The following is a 19861-nucleotide window of genomic DNA, read 5'->3' as shown; positions in this document are numbered from 1 at the left end:
TTTCAATATTTGCAAAACAAAGGACAGGTTATGGCATTTTTCTCAGTTCTCTTGCTCAGTGGATTTTTTATTGCATTTCTTTTTCATAAAAGCCCAGTTAGTTCCATTACCAAAACACCACATTGCAGCTTGCCGTAATTTCATACAGTAAGCTTTGCTGCAATTTATAAGTGGCTATACTTGAGTGCCCTCACACCGGCTCAACAGCACAGCACCCATCAACTGCATTAATGTCTCGGAAGAAAAAAAAAAAATGAATCTACTAATAAATATGGTACTCGGCCAACATTACTCCACTTTAAACAACACAGGTTCTCAACATGAGAAGGTCAACACATGCGAGACCACTTATGCTCTTTAAAATGACTTTGATAGAAAGGTGGCAGCAAAGTATCCTGAAGCGATGCTAAAGCTTATCAATAATAACCCAGGAAAAACATAACACAAGCCAAAGAGAAAGCTACAACATATGGCTTCAGTCATGTGTACCATGATGACTGTTTCAATAAAAACAAGTCAAGAGAGAAGACACCCTCAAAAAAAGTGTTAGCCTGCTTTTAACACTGCGAAACTGCAGCTTGCACATTCCTCATTTAAAAAAAAAAAAAAAAAGAAAAAAAGAAAAAAAAAGAAAGAAAAAAAAAAGAGAAAGTTTTCTATCAAATAGAAGGAAGGGGGGGAAAAACCCAGTCCTGGCAGACCATCATCAGTTTGGTTTTACAGTGCCAGATCCACTGTGCATGTGTGGTAGCATGTCTAGGTAGCTTGAACCAGCACTTCAAAGTCCAGGGTGACATTTTTTCTGCAGTCAAATAAACAACACACACAAAAGCAACCAACCACCTCTAAGTCCTATGAGATGCAGTATCAGCATGCTGTTTTCTGCACCGCTGACGACGAAGACAGTCCTTCCCAAAATCTACTAACCCAATACACCAGGTAGGTACACATAAATCTCTGCTTATCTTGCCATTTTGGGGTTTTATCAGAGCCAAAAATTTAGTTGGACAACAGATCATTTATAAGCATAATACACACACATATAGAGATCCTTCCAAGATCTAAATTCATTTCACAATTATATTTTACTCATTGTTTAATCAAAGAGGGTTCATTTATGCAGAGCAGAAGACACTTCTGTCACTATTACACATACACATTTCTTTACTGTGACCCACTACAGATCCAAATGCGAAGTCAGGGAGAGTGGGAATGAAGGACGGAAGTCAACTGAAGAAATACTCCGTTTCACCCATCAGCAGAAAATGCATTTAATCAGAACACTTTTTGTGACACAGGACAACTGAAATGTACCTAACTAGACTATTTTAGTAGCAGTTTTTACTGCTTTACAGTGATTTCCTCAAGTCTCCTCTCCAAGAAAAAAAAATAATCTGTGAATTTAATGGCCATGACCGATCATCCATTTTTGGTATCAAAACAATATCCTACACAAAAACTTCACAAGTCTATAGCATCACCTGTATCACTCTTGTATTTGAAGACTTTGTTGCCAAGGTCATATACTGGCATAAAGCCTGTTCACGTTATTCACATTAGTATTCACGTTAGTAATCCTACTACCTTCAGATGGTCCACTTACATGGTTAAACCTGATCAAATTTTTCACTCATGTATTACAAGTTGCATGGAATTTGGCTATGTAATTCCCACCAGAGTCAATGTCAGTTACGCAGACAGATGTGATGCTATCCTAAACGTTAATACTAGATCGTCTCCTCTTCAACTCTGCCTGCAAAGCTAACACAGCAACAAGTGAAAAGAACCTGCTTTTACTGATTTCAGCAATGTCAGACGCAGCCCGTTTCTAGTTCTTGAAGATCAGCCAACACACGAAAAGCAGAACTCCATACCTCTGAAAAGTAAGCAAAAGTACTAAATCTTGTCTTGCTTTAAGCAATATAGCTACTAAGTAGATACTAAAGAAACACTTACAGAAAAAAAGGGGGGCAAATAAAGCTTTATTTGTACACAACAAATGCAAACCTATCTTTCTGTATTTTACTTGGCAAAGACAGGCCAGATGCATCCTTCAATGGCGTACTTATACATGCTGATTTCTTACTGCTTCAAAAACACTAAACAACAGTTGACTTTATAAAATAGATTTTCATAAAAAGGAGAATGCACTTGCCTAATTCATGATGATCTTGGCCTTATTTCTTCCAGCACAAGCCACATTTCCAGTAACAAAAGTGTCTACTGATGATTAATTTTAATGGTCCTTAATCACACATCCACTTCTCCCCATCAGAAATCTCAGACTTTGAAGCTTAAGAACACCAAAGTTTATACTACTATTCAACTCCACAGTAACGACCGAGTTGCATCAACAGTTTTATTCCAAACTTATTTTCCCCAGTAAACACAAGTCTAAGCAAAGCTCTCGTCAGTAACCTTTCCCTGGAAAATTCTATAGGAAATGAAATGTAATACTCTATTAAGACTTGTTTTGCAAACAGAAGTGAGAGAGATCACCCAAGCATGCAGAGTCATTAAAATGGATCTTACATATATCATTATAAATTTAATAATCTCCATGACGGCTAGAGTTCAAGTTAAAATGAATGTCAGCAAAGCATGACCAATTGATGTTATCCCAGCTGCCACTGAGCCTCACTTGGGGTTATATTATACATTCAGAGGCCCCACATTACATGTGCACCAAATACCCGGAGCAGGAGCAGATGGGAGATGTAGGCTTCTATACCTATCAGCAAGGAGGGACACACATAATTGCATATTAATTTTGGTGCATCAGAACAATTACAGTATACTGTGGTGTCACAGCTCGCACATGGTTTTCCCATCATACCCTATATGTAGTATAAGGTTGTGTACTTTAAGGAGGGAAAAAAGCATACTAGCAGCCTCCAGAAATTGAGTCAACAGAAGGATTTTGTTTCAACCCTTACTCATCTACTTCAGCCCCAAAATGCTTCCTTGAAAAAAAAACTAAAAGGAAGACCTTGGCAGCTTATCAGTTAATAGATCACACTTGCTGCAATTAAAATACATTTAGGACTTCTCTTTGGTTCCCCCAACTAAGTGTTCCCTAAATGTCATTTCTCTCCAAGGAAACAGCTGCATTTTATCCGATTCCTGAAAGTTTTCCAAGCTGCTTAGATTTCTAATGGGGTGACAGGGAAACCACTTTTATTCTTCAGCAGACTTGATGAAATTGTGACACAAACCTCCCCCTCTCCGAAATTAGACAGCGTTGTTGAACAGCAAAAATAATAGGTGGCGGTCAAGGGGGGGGGGGGGGTTCCAACTCACTTTGCAGCTGAAAAAAATCATCTGTGAAAGCTACAGGAAAAGGGAGCTCGCCACACAAAGCTGAACACACTGTTTTCTATCACCCATCAAATCTGCGTGGAAAACTATATAAATGATTTATACGGTAGAAACATGTCAAGTATTACCGTTTGCCTGACTGGTGCCAAGAAAACAACTTTGAAGTCCCAGTTGTTCACAAGCCACAGTTTGAGATTGCAACTTCATTTAGGTCAACTTAATGCACCAATGCATCAGTATTAAATAATACAATGCTACCTTGACACACAGAGCTTCCACAAAGCACTTGTACAAAATACGGTCCGCCAGCTGACGTTAAGCACGTTCCACTGTGCATTTTGTTTGTTTTCAAGGCAAAGTCACATCTGGAAACTACAGTAAAATGTGAATGCTACCATCAGGACAAGGAGGATGCTGACAAGCATACAACACTTTCAGCAGATTTAATCACCAAATCCCAAGAAAGCAATTTTAAGCTCTCTAATGATACCAATAAAAAAGCTGAAGCTAAAATAAATCAATAACCTCACCAGACTCAGTAAGAGTCAGTACATCAGTCATCCATTTACACTGTATGTCTCTTCATCAACAACTATCCAAAATTCTGGCAGTTTTTCCCTTCTTTCACTCATATTACAATCCTCCCTTCCCTCAGCGCTCCGTTCCACACACTGAAATAAGCCTGAACAGAGACACAAACATTTTTTAAAAAAGAAATATCCATAACCAAAAGAGATCTACGGCCAGCTAAGCGTGGCATGCAGCAACTGCAATTGATAAAAGAGTTATAAGGAGCTCTTCTGCCACTTGTACCTCATTCAGCAAGTTAAGCAGAAAGTGCTTCTGCCTTTTGTCACTTACCCTTTTTTGATCTTCCAGTCCATGTGTCACAGGCTTTCTTTTCTGATGTTGGCTGGATTCAGAGCCAGGTTCCATTTCCCAGCTACAAGGACTCTTCCAGCGTCTTTAAGCTTTCCCTAAAAATCCATAGTATGAACAACAAAAATCTAAAAATAATAAAAAAAGGCAAGCAAATTCCTTCAAATCTCGTCCATCCTTTTTATCATCCTTCTAAATTCTGGTTTGCCATCACTGCTCATTATCTTAACAAGCAGCCATTCTGTGAGCCTCTATATCCTATTTTAGCTCAGATGAAGGTTTCCATTTACGTGCCTTACAGAAGGATGACAGAGCTGAATCCAAACCCAGTAGTTTGTGCCACATTATTGCTCCATCAGCAGCCTTTTCAGTGCATTCCTGGCACAGATAATTTATATGTCAATAAAGGTGTAAATGTGCATTTAATCCACTGTGTTGATATTATCAGCATCCCTCTCTTGGGCCACCTTCCTCCCATAAATCAATGTAAACACTTCACAGCGATAATTGCCTTTTGCATATCTAGCAGGTGTTAATTACGTAAAATCATCCATGCATGCTTGTCATCTTCTTCCATGTATTCAACCAAATACCTAAAAGGGGAGGAAAAAAGCAGTTTTTACCACCTTGAAAGAAAACATAGAGCTACTGATATCCTTTGCCCACCACCAGAAGCCACAGGTCAAAACCGATACAATAATTGCCTATTTTGTACATACAAAGCCTCTCAAAATGCTCTGATGCCTATTTAGCATGTTACCTTGCCTCTGGAGCATCTCACATGAAACCACCCCAGAACGACAGCACTGTACATCAGAGTCGAGCCTACTGTGATGCCGACTGAAGCCTGCAAGGATTCAGCTTCTGGATCTACAGCCTAATTCATTACTCTTCTGGGGTCTCTTACCCGGGGATCTTTCTTTTATTTGGTTATTGTGTGCCACCTCCCAAAATCCTGGGTACCGGAATACATCAACAAACGGGTTACACTGTTACACTTGGGAAAGAAAGCAGCACCTGAAATTACAGGTTAGCAACTCAACCACCATATAATATTGGGGGTTTTGTACTTAGAAGCCCAAGTATACCACAGAGACAAATCGCTTCCCGAGCTAACTTGTAAGGTGGGATCAATATCAGCTGGATTCAATAGGCAGGCACCAGCAAAAGCACATTTATTAAGCTGGATTCCATATCTAAAAAAGGCTAAATATTAAAAGATTTTTAGCAACCTTCGTCAAGCATGGTTTAAGACCACCTACTTAGCTGCATGCTGTCGATACAAGCTCTGGTCATAAGCACCAAAAAAACCCAAAGCCAAGTATCCTATGTAACCAAAGAAGATGATAAAAAAGAAGGCAGTCTTAATAATCAGGTATTCACCCATCACTAAAGGATGGATAGCATGAAAAATGAATGCTTCTGTAAACACAGTAGAAACTGGATATCTCTGCCCCACCCCCATCTTTCTACAAAGCTTCAGCACTACCTGAACTCAATACCTGCATCAAATACCTGCCTTGGATCCAACTGGGATTTTTGGTCAAATGCATAAACAGGTTTGCTCTACATGCCCCATTCCCTTGTTATTCCAAGGTAAAAAAATAAAAGCCACAAGACAACAGGTAGAAATACTGCTTTTGCCTATCACTTGAAACACCCCTTCACTGCTCCTCACAGCAAAGCAGTAGGTCGTTAATGCAGTTCTTTTTCTTCTGCCGAGTATAGGAAAGGATGTGACTGATCACAGTGTTGCTGCTGTGCTTTGCCATTTGAGAATGATCTAAAAACACATTAACCTGTTTTACAGAGAAACAAGATGTTTCAAATTTTATTTTGAACAACCACCTCCTCCTGGTCTGTGGTTTCACACCTGCTGACGATATCCATGGAAATCATACAGGTAGCCTGAAGGCAATAAAGGACCTTTGACCTTTGCAACAAGTATCAATGCAAAAAAAGCCACAGCCAACTTTTATAAATATCCTCAAGTCCCACCAACGAAAACTTTTTCCCTCCAGTGATTTCACTGTGATGTGACACACGAGGCTGCATCAGTCACATCGTGTAATGCCATGCTGGAATAGCATGACATAACCGGTGCAACTAAGGACGCCGTCTCTCTGCGTGAAAAGGTCTCCTGAACCAGAAAAAAAAATTTAAAGAAAAATAAAAAAAAGGAAGAAAGTGCAACCCCTTTGGAAGGTCCTGTGCATTTGATGTCATGGCTTTAACCATCGTGGAAGCAGACAGGCTCTCTGGGGAAATGCACAAATGTCTACTTGTATACAGCACTCCGTCTGTGCCGGTAACCTCAGAGCACGCATTGCCGGCTATGCAGTGTCACTGCGTGAGTTAGCCACACCAAGCTTCGTCTAAAACAAATTACATTCAAGTTTATCCTGAAGCTTGAAAAGCTATTTAATTCAAACTGGCCACAAAACAAAATATTAAGTATCTTGATTGAATTTATTCTTATTCCCTCCAACAAAAAGAAGTTTCACTTTTTATCTCTGTGGCATGCCTATTTGCAAAGATGGGTTTGTTAACAGAAGTGACATTAAAAACAAAATAGAAACTTTTAGAAGAAAAAGGAAAAAAAAGAAAAGAGTAAAGCTGGCCGCCCAACCCCACATACAGCCATCAGACGTGAAACCCAGCAGAATGTCAAGCACCCAGAACCCCGGCACCCCCTTTTCTCATGGCTGCAGCACCCCGAGGCTCCAGGTGGGACCGGACTGGGGACCCCCCCCGGAAAAAACACACCGAGGAGCTGGGACCCTCGGCCCGGCTGGGCTGGGGCAGGCGGCGACACCCCGGGGACGGGCTGGCAACCCCCGCGGGAACACCGCGCCCCCGCCCCACGAGCAGGCGCCCCCGGGCAGCCCCCCCGCGGGCCCGCCGCTGCGTTGTTATCATCCCTTCCCCTCCTAAAACAACAAACAAGCCGGCAGCGTCGGAAACGTTTCATTCCCGCAGCTGCCCAGGGCTCCCCGCAGACAGGCACACCGCGATACCAAACGCATTCGCGGGTCTTTCTCCACAAGTTACTGTGGGTTCGGGGCTTTTTTGTTTTTTCTTGTGCGTAGGTTTTAAATAATAATGAAAATAATAAAAGCACAGCAGCAAGTTTCCCGGCCGGTGACACAGCCCCGCGGGGGCACCCCCACGGACCACCCGCGCTCCCCGGGAAGGGCGAGCACCCCTCTGCCCCAGCACACAATGAACATCACCACCATCACCATTACCGCCAGGAGAGCCCCCCCCGGGGGGAGCGGCGGCAGCGGCCCCCCCCGCCGCCCCCCACCCGCCCGAGCGATGCGCGCAGGAGCCGCTCCCGCCCAGCGCGGCGGCAGGGGCGGGCGGCGCGGCGGCCGGGGCACAGCCCCACCGGGAGGACCGGCCCGAGCCCAGCGAGGCACGGCCGGCCGCCGGCCCCTCGCCGCCGGCGGGGCGCGGAGGGCCGCGGCTCTCCCGCCGCCGGGACCAAACTTTCGCATCCCGCCTGCGAGCCGGGCGGGCTCCCGCCGGTACCTGGCGCTGCTGCGGCGGGGCGGGCGGCTGGGCGCGCTGCTCTTCCCGCGGGCCGGCGGCCCATGCGCCCGGGGCAGGGCCGGGGGCCGCCCCTGCACGCCCGGCTCCGGCTGCGACTGCGGCTCCGGCTGCGGCCCCGCCGCTCCGCGCTGCCGCTACTCACTCTCCCGTTGCCCCGGCAACTGCCTCCCGCCCCTCTCCGCCTCATCCCCTCCCTCCTCACGGCTCCGCCCGCGGTAGCCAACCACAGGGCGCCCGCCGTGCCCACGTGGGGCCGGCGGACCAATGGGAGGCGGGGGCCGCGGCCGGCGAAGTCAATGAAGAGCCTCTTCCCAGGCGGGAGCAGGGTGTGAGGGGCGGTAGAAGGGCGCGGCCCCGCCCTGGCGGGAAGCGGCCCTCAGGGCGGGGCTGCCACTAGCCCCGCCTCTTCGTCCTGGCCCCGCCCCTCCCCTCAGCCCTGCGGCGGAAGATGGCGGCCGGGAGCCAGCTGCGTGTGGCGGGACGGGGTGGCCGGGCCGGGCCAAGCGCCGGGCTCCAGCCGCGGCTGCCCGATCCCCGGGCAAGCCCCTTAGGCTGTCCCGTATCGCCTGCCTTGCCGCCCCCTCAGCCCGGTGCGGTGAGGGCAGACGGGTGCACGGGCAGGGAGGCCACGGCGCCAGGCAGTGTAGCTTGCCCAGCACTGCTAATGCAGGGCACGGCTGGTGCCAGGCACTGCCTGATGTGACAAACATGGCACCAGCCTCCTCTTAGCACAGGTGCTTCGATGGCATGGAGCAGAGCCAGCCTGCGCCAGAGCCTTGCCGGCGTTAACGAACCAGCGCTAACAAGGCCACTGGGATGTAGGTTTAGCCCGAGGCGTGGGCAGGCTCCAGCCCGGCGGGAGCTGTGGCCGTGCCATGGCCGTGCCTGGGCCCCGGCAGGGCTCCGCAGCACGAGGCGTTCCCTCGGCCTCCCCGTTGCTGAGCAAGCCCTGCCTGAGCCACACCGCTGCTGGGGGCAAGCAAAAGAAATACCAGGTACCGTCACCGATGCAAAATGCGTGGGGTTTACGTGGAGAGATTTGGCCTCAAACTGAAATGTGCTTTTTATAGGGAGAGACGGTGCTGTGACACCTCGTGTTTAGAGAACAGGAGTGTCAAAGTCAAGGCTGGCTGGAGGCCACGGAAGCGGGTAGTGTCAAGGGACCATGGATTTCTGAAGGCAGCCAGCCGCTCACGGCTCACCACCTGCTCTGTCTGCAGTCCAAGAAACCCAGGATGGCTACTGCCTGCCACCTTTAGGGAGAGGCCAGCACAGAGAGGAGTGGACCCGGTTCCTCAGGAGGATATATTCAGCAGGATCATGGCACCAGCCCAAGATCTCAAGGCATTTACCTAATTTTCTGTATAAACTTTAGCAAATCCTGTATGTGACTCCTCCTGTGGCGCCTCATTCTTGAGGAAAGAAAATTCAGTTCTCCCCCCAGATAAAAATACGACTGCAGTTTCACCTTGCTTTTAGCTTTATCCTCAGGATTGCTGATTCAGCAGAGCTACAGCTTTCAGCCCAGTATCCAGGATGTCTGCTAACATGGAACACCAGTAAATAAAATTTACATCTCATCTAGACTGTTTCTTTAGTTTAAATGTTAAAGTATGTGGTCTCTGTAAAAAGAAGTCTATGAACTTACAGTGCCTGAGGTTTTGCTTAAATTTACCTGGAAAAACAAGATGCTGCCAGCACCTGGGCTGCTGTGGCTCTTGGGACCTTTAAGGGCATCGTGGCTGGCAGAAGGCTTCACCGCGACGCTCGGTCTCGCCCATGCCCTAAGGCCTTTGCAAGCATTCAGTGTGCTTGCTGAATGCCAGCTCCTATGGAAAATGACATTTCTGTCACTCGGTACGTGAGCTGCCATTTTTTCTATCTGATCAATGTTTCACATGCAGACAACAGCAATGAAAGATTAAGCCAGATTGGTTCTTTGGTAATTTCAGGTGGCGTTTTAGTACGGAAAGAGATGGTTTATAATATACCAGTAAGAAACTCAGCCTCTGCTGTAACGTTTTTATATTTAAAAAATCATCTTTTAAAATATGTGGCTAGAGGTAGAAAAGAAGATTATAACAGCCTAGTCTGTGATAAAGGAAAATTTCAATTCAATGGGACTGCTGTAAAGACCCTTATTTATTTTTCTCAGCAGTTGCATTTTGCTTTTCACTAGCTTGCCTGCAGCTTTGGTTGCTGTGGAGGTTTTCTTCTGTAAATTCTTCAAAGTGATGGATTTTGCCTTTGAAAGAATGCTTGACTGTAGAGAACTACAGAAGTGTAACCTTTTTTATTTTTTTCCTGTGCATGTGTGATGCTTTGAGCTTTGAAAAGACGGGTGTACCGCCACCTCTTTTGTTAATTTGCATGCCAAGAGCCTGGAAATTTGCATCACTGGGTTCATGCTCCCCTACTGAAAGGCAAGGACTGTGAGCTTCTACTTTTTCCAGTTAAAGGTCATCTGCAAATACATGTTCCTCTCTGGCTCAGATGAGCGAGACATGCAGCATTTTACCAATCAAAGAAGTCTAGGGCATGTTTTTGTTGATTAAATGTTACAGTTATAGTAAGAAGCACTAATGTACAAACTGTTGCACATGTGTACCCTCACCAACACTTACAATCTGGAAGGACAAAATGCAAGATTAAAAAGCCAACATTTTAATGTCTATTTCAGGCACAGAGCTGCTGAGAGGAATTTGCCAAAATCAGGTCTCCCAACTGACTTCAGCATGTTAACCACAAGCTATTCCCCCTCTTGTTGGTACTTAGCCTTTTGATGTGTTCCAGCCTGTTAGATAGGTAAAAGTAATCATGTGTGAAGTTACAGGCTTGGACTCTAAAAAGACAGTGATCAAAGCCCACTTTCTCATCTTGGTGATGAAAAATGAAACCAGGAGCATTTTGATGACTTTGTTGGACATTAGTACAGTAATAATTCTCTCTTAATTTAAGAATGCTTATATACCAGCAGGTAACAGTCATTGTCCTACAAAAATCAGTAACAAAACACTTCAAACGCACACCTTTAGTCTAGTGATAATGTCATTCAAATCCCAATACGATTCCCATGAAAAAGCCATTTAGTATGTTCACAGAAATGAAATGATGGTGGGGTAGGAGCGCCAGCTGGGGACTCAGGACTCCTGAATCTGTCAACTGTCATCTAAGCTCACACCAGGTACTGTGGAAGCATGCTGGGTTCCCACAGGATAAAAACTAAATGCCAGCCATGCATTGTAAATGCATTAAATCAAAGATTGCCTTTTACCACAATTTCCACGGAAATTCTAACAAAATGAGCCCTTGATCTTAGCTGGAACTTTGAGATACCACGTCCACAATGATTGAGCGCACACTAATACTGAACGTGCCTTGAAGTTGTGATCTCAGCAAAGACAGCAGGATCTGGCCCAACGCGTTTTAATTACCACTGCAATACAAGGCCACTTAAATGCTGTGAAGGCCAAGATCCCATGATCACGCTCTTCACCATAACCATTTGAAAATATGAGGCCTCTTTTGCAAAGTGGTTTTTTTCTGACACAGCAAAATGTCACTGAAAGTTCAGTTCTAAAACAGTAAAAGATGCCTAAAAATACTGAATATTATTCATATTCTTGAAGAACTAGATTTTATAGTAAGTGAAATATCAGTTTCATAATTAGAAAACAAAACATTCATAAACAGCTACATACAATTCATCATCTAAAGAGTTTAAATCATTTAACTTCAGATAATTCAGCTTTGATCCTTAGACTGTAAGAGTCAACATTTCCTGAGGTGTTTTCACAGACTTTTCAGGACAATCTTGAATTCATTTGTCTGTGTATCTGCTGCAGGGTCTGGTAAACCATTCTGTTACGAAACTGATGGCTGCAATGGCAGGAGTGTTTAGGGAGCAGAAAAACAGGGATGTTAAACTAAAATAGCAAAGCTTTCATTAATTTTTCAGGCTCTGTTATGTACCTTTTAGCTTTTGGATAATCAAATTGAATGTTCATATAAGCTCTGACTTAAAGCAACGCATTCTTAAAAATGTCTTATTTTGCATTTTTGATCTTGGGGATAGAATGCCTCCTGAAAATCTATTTCCCTCAATGAAATCCAATATAACCTTTGAAAGCTTAACTCTTGAGATAGCTAATAGGTTTCCTCTAGGACAGCCAGATGCTGCCATTCTTTGTTGTATTCTCTGGCAGGGGGCTGATTGCTTTGTTTTTTTGAATAATAAAGATTTCTTTGAATAAAATTGAGGTTTGGCAAATGAAATCAAGTGCTCATTTGATCACTGGGACAAGACAGGTATATAATATCCCAACAACTGCTTCACCCATTTACATCTCATGTGATCTGAAAACCATTAGACTAAAGAGGAAGTTCAAATGCTAAATTTAAATGACAGTTTTAAAAGAAAAAGGACAGCTGTTCTCTAAGAATTATGTCCACCCACCCTGCACTTGGTAAAAGGTGGGTATCCCTACTTCTTTGGTGAGAAATATGTAGATTCCTCACTCGCAGCTCACAAGGGCAGTTGTTTAGATGAGTAAAACGTCACAAAACCATGTCTCTACAGCAGTTTACCTGAGCTAAGGATTTGCTTCACAGTGCCTTGTATTTACAGCGTAAATATTCTAAGACAACCCTCTATCAACTGTCAGTATTGTTATCCAGCTCCTCAGAGTTGTCACTGTATTTCCATGGTTAGAATGTGTCGCTGCTAACTTCACCTGTGGCTCGTACCCATGGTCAGCCAGCATCTTCCATGGTCACTCATTACTACAGTAAAAAAACTTTGCAAGCATTAGAATTGCATTAAGCCCTTGTCCCAAGATTTTAACGGTACTCCCATTCTACCAAAGCAACCTTCTCTCTCCTTTACCCAGCACGTATGTTCTCTCAGGATACCAGAATTTTTTAGAAAGTGGCATCTCGCCGCACTGTGATTCCATCACTGTCAAGCACTTCAGTTGCATCAAGGCATCAAACTCATGGTACTGCCTTATGTGCTTTAAGATAAAACAGAAGTAGGAAGAAGCAATTTGATCACATTTGTTTAATCCTTGCTTTGGGAGGTGAGGCTAGGAGCAGACCCCAGTATTTTGTGTGCATTCCCAGGGTCTTCCCTGAACATCTGCCAGATGTGGTGGCATTCTTAAAATTCTCTTTGCTGTTAGTGTCTCCCTGGCCTCTGAAGCCTGGCCGCCTAATTGGAAACAAACCCTTTCTCAGGCTGCCAAAGGAAGTGGGATGTACTAACCCTCACACCATGCTCGCCTCAGCCTGCAACCGCTGTGTGACCCGGGGATTCCTCCTTGGCAGTGGGGACACTGCTAACCATGGGCAACTTCACAGTGCAGAATGGGCATCATTGTTTGGTGCAAAGTCCATCTACAAGAAGCCCGCCTGACCTGTTACACACTGCACACTTTTCAAGATTTGAGACCTTTGTTTTGCTTGAACAAGACACCTTGAGAGTGTCTCAGGAGACCCACATTCAAACAAGTTCTCCAGAACACATCTTCCACGTTGGCATTTATCTGAATGGAATCTGTCTTACCAGTTAGTCATGTATACTGTAAAAGGTTTTAGGCTGCATATAAACTTGTTTAATGAAGCTGAATACTGCAAGCATAAGCAGCAGGAATATTTTGTTTACTTAACATTTATACACACTCAAGTGAAAGCTTGTTAAGTTTGGTTGGCTTAGCTTGTTTTCAGAAGGGACCTAGAAGGCTGAAAAGATTAAACAAACAAACATATGCATAACAACACAATAATTCATATTAGCATTCTAGTTAAGTCAATGATTAATTCGTCTTTGAGAAGTGGTGGTAAAACAACTCTAGTCTAATATCTAGTAGCAATATTACAATCAACTCAAAATTCCAGATCATATCAACACATGCATATGTAATACAGGAGAAACTTTCAGAGCCTAAACTTTAAAGAGAAATCTGAATAAATATATGCTGATGTGAGTATTTAAATATAGATTCAAACTAGCTACTCTCCACAATTGGCTTGTAGATATCTACTCTGTCTGCAAACAAAGAGGTCACTAGAGTTTTCTACTGACTTCAAGTGGCTGAACTGGAAGAGCAGGATAGTGTCACAGCAGCAGCAGAACGAAGCAACTCTGAAATACATTGGCTGTTGTCAGAAAGGTTCATATGAACTCCAGTGGGATGATGAGAGACACTACAATGGTATCTTGTTAAAAACGTGAGTAGCTGTTCCATCTCGGGCAATCAACATCATGAATGTTGTAACTGAGCTTTGAATGCAGGTTTGGGGGGGGGGGGGGTGTCTCCCCAGTGATAACAAGTTCTCCATCCTATTTGTCAGTAAAGACTGCAGTAACACAAAGCATTACCCTGCTGGGAGCCATAAGACCAGCACCAGAGAGAAAACTGAAACCTGCATAAGGTCAGTCTTTTCACACTGACTCAGAAGGCAGGAAACTGAGCCTTTCCTCTTGGAGACCGTGAAAGACAGTGTGGGATGCCCAGTATGGATTAAAAGGGCAGTCATGAATGCCTGAGAAAAGTAACTTTCTACAGATTTTAACTAGTGGCTACAGCAGAGAGGGAATTTCTTATCTGAGCAGGCTAGAAGAGGGGGACTTTCAACGTCCAAATCAAGAAGCTTAGATGGCAGCCCTTCCTTACTTATTCTAACTCTGTCCTTAAATGTGCAGCATTCCAATGTCTTGAAAAGGCTGTTGGCTTACCTCCCGCAGGCTCACTAACAGCTCTTACCCTTCTCCAATTTTCTTTGCAGGGAAAAAGAAATTACTGGGAAGGTCCATAGACAATCTTGTGGCTACAGAGATAAATTGTTAAGGTGGGGTGGGGGAAAAAAAATGAATTCCTTGTGTCCCAACAGTAACACCTGCAACAGTTTTTTGTGAATGTTAGTCTGGGATGTTGGGGTTTGGGGTATTAATTTCAGTAATATTATTAAAGGCTTCTATAGGTTTTAGATTGTAACAGAAACAGAAGCAGCTGTGTTCGCGGATGATTTAGCAGTTCCAGATAGAAGTTGGTAGGCTAAGATGCTCTCTGACTGGGTAAGGCCCTGAGAAACCTGGTCTGATCTCATAGCTGACCTTGCTTTGAGCAGAAGGTTGGACTAGAGATCTTCCAAGGTCATTCTAACCTGAATTATCCTATCATCCTATGAAAATAGAGGATCTGCTTTACAGAAACCAATGCAGATGTTAGGACAGAGAAGATGGTTCCCATCTAGAAAAGAAATTACACATTTTTAAAAGATTGTGTTATGCCAGTTACATTACAATCTAAAGTTACATAAACCGATAGAGGAACTTCTGGTTTCCTAATATAAGCCTATGAAGAGAGCAGCATGAATCTTTCAGCACTGATGCAGTCCTGCAAGATTCAGCTGGATTTAACCAGGACCACATTTTAATTGGGGAAGCACAGAGAGGGTGAATAGAAGATTAAAAACACTGCTAAGAAGTTTTTACATTGAATTTGTTAATATGAAAAAGATTCTTGAAAAAAGTGGGCATTTACAACCTCACATTATCTGTACATCAAAAGAAAACATATTTTCCTCAATTCTAAGGGTAGTTTATATGATTACAAAGATCTTCATGAACAGGTGAGCTAAGAGAGAGAAGGAGAGAGGTTGTGGGTTCACATTTTTGCACTTCTATAATCTCTTTCATCTAAGGATTTCAAAGCACTCCATAGACATTAATGAATTAAGTCTCACAGCAGTCTGAGAGAAAAGATAATGATTTAAAGACTGAAATTCAAAGAGATGAATGTATATAAAGGGGAAATAGCGCACCTAAAACTTCATCTAGAACTTAGACCATATGGAAAATCCACTATTTTCCTCTTCATTTATATCCTACGTGCCTTCAAGCCAAATCACAGGACTGGAAAAATTGTTAAGAAGTGTTTACTACTACATACAGACAGACAGTCTGGACACAATAACAGTACTAGCAGAAATGAACAGGGAATAGATCAGACTGAAAAAAACCCAGGTTGTTTTGAACGTGTAAAACTTAGTTTCAGCCTATAGAGGTAACAGATATTGCAGAATACTGTTATATTGAAAAGAATTTGCTTTGCAAATTAGAGCATTCAGGATTGTATGAAATAACCAAGCCAGTAGTTAGAGAACGCCTTCCTCCTCAGAATCAAACCCAATCTCTGAACACAGAGGTCACGGCAGAAGGAAGGAATCTTGGCACTTATTGGAAGGCACAGTATACAAAACATTAGAATGCACTCACATCTTTAATAACTAGCCAAATTCCTGTGCCTCTGTTAACCTGACAAGTTTCAGATATAAATAATTCTATTGATACTTAGCAGAATTCATCCCAAAGCATGCAATGTCATGTGCGATGATAAAAATAGCAGTTTTCAGAAAGCAAGCATAGCCTTTGATGCACAGGGACGTGGCATTTCAGGAGGTGAGCAGTATTCTATGAAGTTTTGCAACTTTTCTTCCCCTTTTATGTTTCCATTGGTCACAGATACACTTTCCTTTCAAGCATATTTGCGTTCTCCAAGCTGTAAAAATTCATAAGCAAGACCCAAAGGGAAAGTGCCTTGTATCTTCCAGGGAGAATATGTGCTGTAATCGTTAATGAGAGATGTCTCTTGGTGTATGGCTTTCATTCAACAGAAGAGACAAAGGTCCTGTTAAGGGCATGTAATTTCCTACCTCAGAAGTTCTTACTGCCTGGGGCATTAGGAAATGAACCTTTTTGCAATTTGATTTTTCTTCCCAAAGTTTGTTTTAATTGATTATTCATAAATTGAACAGAGCTAGAAATGGGGAAGTATCTGCTTACAGAGAAAATAGCTTCACATCAGTCAAGAATACCTGCAATTACAAGTGGGAGGTCATTTCACACTCTATAAAAAGCAAAGACCTGAGTTATAATATGTGCATGTTAGCCTTTATTTAGAATGATGATAATCAAGCTTCAAGATAAATATCTAGGAGCAAATTTTTTTCCCCTGTAGGAGATCACTATTCCAAGTGTTCACCTATAAGCGCTCCTGAGTCACTTTGGCCAGCAACCACTTTGTTCAAAAGAAGAGCATAATTTAAAGGTCATCCTCCCTTTTGCTTTGTGCTGCAACATACTTCCACCTCTGTAGAGAGTATGGCAAGCTGAAAAAATGTCCAGCCCCCAAATCAGCATCATTATGCAGACTGACCAGGAATAGCAGCACTGTAGTAGCAAGCCAGCTGCATCTATCCCTCTAAAACTACCCTACAGCCTTAGAAAGTAAAAGCTGATGCACCGAGTCACGCCAAGGGACCATGCATCTCAGTATAGAAGGAAAGGCACGGAAGGGTTTGAGAGGTCTGCAAAATTTTAGCTGCCAAACTGGCCTTCATCTCAAAAATCTTCACACACACATCATTAACAGATTAAGAGCTTAAACCTCCAGTTTCTTCAGCACAGGCTTCTCTCAGTTGAAGGTTATTTTATCTTTCATGAGTAGCAACAGCCTTTATCTTCTCTATGGCATTGCTATTAAGAGTGGCATTTATTTCCGTTACTATTAATGGATCTGGATGAACAGTAAAATTTTACTTGTTAATCCAAACTCTGTAATGATGTGCAGCATCAAGATACATGTAGTTCTTTCTTCTAGAAATTGTCTGGACTCTCTCTCAATGTATTGCTTACGTGCCATACACACACCACAGCATTGTACTTTTCAGTACCCCAAGAACTGGGGCAAGATGCTGCTTATCCCAGGCTGACAGAGCTCAGACAACCCCCATCAGCTCAGGAAGGCTTTTTTACCCAGAGCTGAAAAACACTGAAGGTAGAAGATTTTTAGATCTCAACAGTAGTTTGTTCGCTGTCATATGTGGAAATGCGTTTAGAGTGTTTAAGTGCTAAATTCTTACTTTCTGACAAGCTGCTCCATCACCTATGTTTTTCACTTTCAAAATTGCTCCCCTAAAGCACTGAAGCAAAGGTATTTAAACTGATGCATCTAAACTGAATAATGTCTATTCAAAAAGAAATGTGTAAGGAAGCCTAAGGATGGCTCAATCCGTCTGTCTTGACAGAAGCTACTTATATCCAAGAAGTCAGTGTTTCCTCTGACAGAGTGCAACACATTCTCCCTGTATTATTTGTTTTTTAAAAAGACTTTAAACCAAATTCACAAATCCAAACATTCAGATACTGGGAAGATCAGCTTTCCAGATGGAAAAAAGTAAATAACACCTTATCTTGTATAACACTTTCAAAACCAAGCTCTAGCTCCACAGAGTATGCCTTTGTTCATTTACTGCTAAGACTGGCTTCACTGCTAGCCTATAATTCTAGGGAGCTGATGAAAATGCATTGATTTTGCTTGTGTTACTCATAGAGCTAATAATTCTATTCTAATTACTTCCATGACACTGACACTACTAAGTACTAATTCAGACACTAGTTCTAAGATACAACGGACACTATAAGTTCCCCTGCTGCCTTGGGTGCCCCAAGCTGGCCAAGCAAACTCAAAAAAGCAAGAATATGACTGAGTAGAATTCAGGCAGTTCTTGGTCCAAGCTGAGGCATTCAGCATCTCAGTGAGGCGTGCAGCTTGGCCGCTGCCTAACTGCATGACCCTACGGTGCCACGTACCAATAACAGCAATGTTAGGTGCACACCAGAGAGAGTTTAAATCAGATCTACAAAAAATCCCATGAAGAATAAAGGAAACGTGTTTGTTCCCAAGACAGGCTAGCACAATACTGAGTTGTCTTCTTGTTCGCTTCTGCTGTTGTCAAATCAACCTGCTACAGTCTTTTCCCTTTTTGTATACTGTAAAACTATCAATGACTGCTAGTTATCACATAGTGTTCTATTTAAACACCACTTAAACAAATTTTCATTGCAGTTAACAGGGACTGTCTTTACTTCGTTTGCAAGTATCTACTCCCATGAACTTAATGGGTTCAAGCAGTTCCAGAAAATGAAAATCCATCCTAACATGAGCCAAAATTTACAGCACGCAAAACAAACCTAATACAATTATTTCATACTGGCAGGCCTAACCTGACACCTTGAACTATGTAAAATATTTTCAGGGGAAGGAGAAGACTGGGGGAAGAACAGTTGCAGATGAACCACAGTTGTGAAGTCTGCACCTACCACCTTTGTATATAAAACAGTTGATACCACAACTCTGCAGTGCTCAGCTGCTGTGGATGAACCAAAAGAGGCATCGGTTTGGTGGCAACATGCACCTCAGGTGAACAGCTTTCTGCCTTTTTATAAACTGTTAAAACAAAGCTGAAGGACAGTAGAAACAAAACCTGAAGAACTAATTTCTAAGGTAACCACAGCTGGATTATGTTTATTTTGGCTTATTTCTTCTTTAGATTCAATGTCTTCTACAGTCCTTGGAGCAAGGAATCTTCTTTCGAAGACTGCACTAAAATTAATACCGATAGAAGATTCATTTATTTTTCGGCAATTTCACCGAAACCTAGCTGCTACTGCTTAGGCCTCGCAGGAGAAATTTCTCTATGGGCATTGTGTGTGACCAGCTACATGTAAAGAAAAAGAAGGTTCCTTACCAAAAATACTCTAGATCAATCATGTAAGTAACTGCTTCCCTTTCCCGCTTCCCATTTTTTTAATTATTTTTGTTTCATATTTTTTTTTTGTCTGGGGGGGGGAAAGAGGGAATTGAGCAAAGAATGTTATGACTATTGACCTGAGACGGTCTCCTGGAAATAATCTAACAGCAGGGAACAGCAAGTCCTTTTCAAAACCAATGAAGCAAGAAAATGCTGTTGCCCAAGCTATTGTGAGAGAGTTGAGGGAGAGGGGGGGGGGGGAAGGATGGAGAAGAAGGAGGAGAAAGGCTGAAACTACGCCTTACACTCATATTTGCTATTTCCTTTAAAAGAAAGCCACACACTTGCAAGGCCATCACTTACACATCATCTCTACCATAACTCACGCTCGTTCCAAAGAAGGGCTTGGTTTCAGGGGCGCTCAGACAGGACGCTTAGCCTCATGGCTGCAGGATTTTGCTCACAGCATGCAGTGCTACATAGCCTTGGATTTTCCCTGATCTGTTGTCTCTCC

General features: G+C 43.1%; 1 protein-coding gene across 2 annotated transcripts in view; it reads right to left on the bottom strand.

Annotated features, from left to right (window-relative positions):
- NAV2 (neuron navigator 2) overlaps nucleotides 1–4407 on the bottom strand; it is a 410478-nt gene extending 406071 nt beyond the window's left edge. Inside the window, exon 1 of one of the 2 annotated variants that reach the window (XM_056353345.1) lies at nucleotides 4180–4407. In XM_056353345.1, coding sequence (XP_056209320.1) covers nucleotides 4180–4254 — 75 coding nt within the window. In that variant the 5' untranslated portion in view covers nucleotides 4255–4407. The remainder of the gene's footprint in view (nucleotides 1–4179) is intronic. The other variant, XM_056353346.1, reaches the window with a different exon arrangement.
- Between the last annotated feature and the right edge of the window lie 15454 nt (nucleotides 4408–19861).

The sequence above is a fragment of the Falco biarmicus genome, chromosome 10 (genome assembly GCF_023638135.1).
Source record: "Falco biarmicus isolate bFalBia1 chromosome 10, bFalBia1.pri, whole genome shotgun sequence".
Taxonomy (NCBI): Eukaryota; Metazoa; Chordata; class Aves; order Falconiformes; family Falconidae; genus Falco; species Falco biarmicus.
The sequence above is the reverse complement of the archived record's forward strand: the minus strand, read 5'-3'. Positions and strand labels throughout refer to the sequence as shown.